Below are 4,032 nucleotides of genomic sequence, written 5' to 3' on the forward strand. Positions count from 1 at the left end.
GCCTCATCCAGCCTGGCCTTGAACACTTCCAGGGATAGGGCATCCACAGCTTCTCTGGGCAACCTGTCCAGGTGCTTCACCACCCTCTCTGGGAAGACTTTCTTCCTGATGCCCAATCTCAATCTCCCCACTTTCAGTTTAAACTTGTTATCCCTTGTCCTGTCACGACAGGCCCTTGGAAAAAGTCTCCACCAGCTTCCTCGTAGCCCCTTCAGGCACTGGAAGGTGCAATAAGTTCTCCCTGGAGCCTTCCCTTCTCCAGGCTGAACAAGCCCAATTCTCCCAGCCTGTCCTCATTGCAGAGGTGCTCCAGCCCTCGGAGCATCTTCGTGGCCTCCTCTGGACCAGCCCCAACCGCTCGATAATGCGGCAGAAGCATTTGCTAGAGATGGCACAGTCACATTACATTAAAAATCCAACTGTTTTCCATGCTGCTAGAAAGTAACTCATTTTTTCTATGAAAGGTCAGAGGAAATTCACTGGATTACTAGTGGGAATATAAATGCATTTTCAAAGAAAACTAGGTATCAGTCCCAGAGGCCGTTCCCCATTTTGCATCCTTACCCTTAGACATCTGCCTAATGTAGCAGTCAGCCTGGGCTGATAGCCAGCGTTCTTCCATTTCAAGCTGAGCAACCTCATCAACAGCTGGCTAACCAAGTGTAGCAAGTGCAGGGCTACAAGTGACAGGGCCTGTTAGAATACGGTTTCTTGAATGGAACAACACACTGATAAATCAGACTCGGTAGGTTTTATTGTCAGAATGTGCTGAAAATGTCCAGTCCAATTTTATCCCTTACTTCCCCAGCAGGATCCCTGATACGCTGTTTTTAACTAACACTGTGTAAGAGGCTTTGTTCACTGTTTTACCTTAATTCTGAAAACTTCGGTTGAGTTTGGCACTTGCATGAAATCTAATACTGACAGCTTGATTGCTGCCACCACCCTTGCTTTTCTCCAGGAACACGAGCAGAATCTCTCTCTAGCACATAACACAGTTCTCCACATGGCCTCTCCGTTAACTTCCCCATGGAGAGGACATTGGAAAGCAGACCTCAACAGCAGCTTCCAAGCTGAGAGCTGCAGTAAGCATGAACAGCATTTCCTACACGGTTTTTACCACTCTGCCTTTGGGACATCTCTGCACTTTCGGTACAGAGACACTGGAGCTGGGCTAGCACGTGGTAAACCAGCACTAGAAACGTCAAGAGCACGGGGCAGACACAGTTGTACCAGTTGCAATACTTGAAGCCTTAACTAGTATCTAAAAAATGCACTTTTTGATTGCAGACTACAACCAAAGGGAAACTACAAATTTATCTTTTTAGTCTACAAGTCAAGGTAAACTACTGAGCCCGCAAAGCAGCTCAGCTGTACAGCTGGTTAAAGACAGAAATGTAACCTCTGCTTTGCACTCCTGCTGCTGGGCTGCAGAAATGAAGTTTCTGTTTCACAAGCTTCTATTGTTATTCTCTGAACTGCACTAACCCTGGCACAGTTTGCAAAAGACAGAGACATAGGCAGTGCTCTTAGAAATACGAGATACATGAGCCTGCAAAGATGCAGGCTTCCAGAAGAGCCTGTTATTTACAGGTTGCATCTGGAGTGGAAACCCCTCATGTTTAAGGAGAAGGCAGGCAAAGTCCTGGAGTCTCTTGCTGAGGAGAAATCTCCCCAGCTGCAAGCAGCACTTGTACTGGAGGCACGAGTCCGGGAATGAGACCTCCAACCTCTTTATCCAGACACGGATTGGATTGAATGGGAAACGAGGAAGTCCAAGTCAGCAATAGCCTCCTTGCTTAATGCAAGGAAGATGAAAAGCCTAAGTGTCCAGGAGGTAGAGCTCACAAACCCTAACCCTCCAACCCCCACCATCAACCCTGCAGGCTGGCTGCCAAGTCTTTAAGCCCCACTGCCAGGAAGCTGGGAAGTCAAGCTAATAAGAAGCCAGACAGTTTTCCAATCAAGTATCTTGCTAAAACTAGGACATTTCTGCAATATTGCAGAGGATATGAATCAGCACACTCTCACGGAACATCCTTGCAGGGGAAATTTCTCCCCAGACCACTAGTAGATTTAGTAAATCCTAGACAGTTAGCCGAGGAGACATGGAGATTGCTCTCAGTATCACATACTTTCAAAAGGCAAAGTAAAATCAAGAAATTAAAACCGCTTGGGATTCACACTGCTCTAAAGAACGAGTTCATACCATCTCTGCTCCCAAATTAGACGGTTGCTTTAAGCACCACAGCTAAACTCATCATATACTGTTACCAGCAATATGCTATTAATATCAGACGTGAACAGATACACCTTGTCCTGTGCAACAATGGTATTTTTCCCCATTTTAAATTATTAATTCCTTTGTAATGCGGAAAATTTTAGGAGTTTTAACACATTCATAAAGTGTCATGAAAAAGGCAATATAGCTAATCAGGAACAGCAAAAACGGAAACAAGATTAAGATATTGCAATTTAATTTCCTAGAAAATAATGTGCCACCAGCTGTGTAAACTTTCTTGTAGCTAAAACAAATATTCTGAAAACAAGCAGGCAGCTGATTTACACTGCAGCATGTTTCCTCAAGCAGTCAAGCCTCCCAAGGAAGCTCTCGGGTTGTCTCTTGGGCTGTACAAAGGCTTTAAAGATAGCCATACAAACCGATTTGATAAGCAGGATTCTGAGCAATCTTTAATTTTTATGTTCAACTCATTAACTCTGAGCTCCTGCTGACACAGCCAGTACTCCCGTCACATATACTATATGCTCCCTGAACGTAACAAATAACCAGCACAGCATGCGCTCTTCTTCTGACATACCAGACAGGACACACGCAGGCTCTAGCAGCTGGACTCTTTGGCTTTGTCTCCCGAAGACAGAGGCAAGGGCCTACCTGCTGATTCCAGTAACAGGCACCGTGCATTCGGTAGAGTCTCCTCTTCTGGAAACTATGAAGCGGCCTTGTTCGGGCAGATGTGCTCAAATTAGCCACGGAGAGAGATCTTAGCCTTGTCCTGTCTCTTCTTCTTTTCTTGATGTGCTGATGATCAAGCAACCAGCTGCTGGAAGAGGACACCTCCCTGTTGTCTGAGGCTCTGCGATTTCATGATTAACAGGGGGAGGAAATACAGAAAGTTAAATATGCTCCACGTGCACAGGCCAAGATTTCCTACACCGATTAGCATTAGCTATCTAATTCTAAAAGAATTTTATAAACACTAAATTGCTTTAGTACACTGTTTCAGGAAACCATGTATGTGCTTTGTTTGTTCTTTGATTAATTCTGTGTTAGGTCACGACAGGAAGTTTATCGTTCTTGCTCACTTTTCTGCTCATGGAAACACAGGTCAAAAGTTAAGCCCTCAAGCATATAATGGGGTTTGGTTTTTCCAAATGCAAGAACTCTCCTTCTAACACCCAGAAGTTGTAAATTACAATTAGTATTCCCCTACAAACTTACATTCAGTTCAAGACAGCAGCCATGCTAACCTAAAGGAGACCTAGAGTCCTGCCCTCATACTTTGGGGATTTTCTAGTTTTGCTCAAGAACGTGAAGCTTTACAAATCAGTGTCCATTCAGCGTAGGGATTGTAATTCACTGTGAAGCGTTTATATCAAAATTAGGAACCCCGCACACAGAGTTTAACCAACACAAGGCCACTGAGCTTCACTTCCAGGGACATGCCAATAGAGCTCTTCCTTACAGCGAAAGCTTCCTGGGGGATGCTCTCGAAGAGGAGGGTTTGTCTGTCTAGACCTAGAAGCTGGTTAGATCCAGATGATTTGGAAGAATGCAAACTCAGTTCCAGTCACAATGTGACAGGGTCTACATGAACATGTGGAAAGCTTCATTTCTTAACACTGAATCTCACTGTTACCTTCATTTCCCCAAGCCTACCCCTTTCAGATCTCCCTCAGTGTTACAGCATCTTCCCTCCACACCCTGACCTACAGGCACGCTTGCTGCACTCACGGCCTTAGCAATACAGGACGCAATCACAAAGGTTATGTGACAGAACAGGGCCAAGAGCT

At 45.0% G+C, this 4,032-nt stretch overlaps 1 protein-coding gene across 1 annotated transcript in view; it reads right to left on the bottom strand.

Annotated features, from left to right (window-relative positions):
• Positions 1-3,095, bottom strand: part of LOC104507836 (KAT8 regulatory NSL complex subunit 1-like protein) — a gene marked incomplete at its 5' end in the record, with an annotated part of 29,064 nt that extends 25,969 nt beyond the window's left edge. Inside the window, one exon of the mRNA XM_010149254.1 lies at positions 2,894-3,095. Coding sequence (XP_010147556.1) covers positions 2,894-3,095 — 202 coding nt within the window. The remainder of the gene's footprint in view (positions 1-2,893) is intronic.
• Positions 3,096-4,032: the final 937 nt, after the last annotated feature.

Source organism: Eurypyga helias, unplaced genomic scaffold, assembly GCF_000690775.1.
Source record: "Eurypyga helias isolate BGI_N326 unplaced genomic scaffold, ASM69077v1 scaffold6713, whole genome shotgun sequence".
Lineage (NCBI taxonomy): Eukaryota > Metazoa > Chordata > Aves > Eurypygiformes > Eurypygidae > Eurypyga > Eurypyga helias.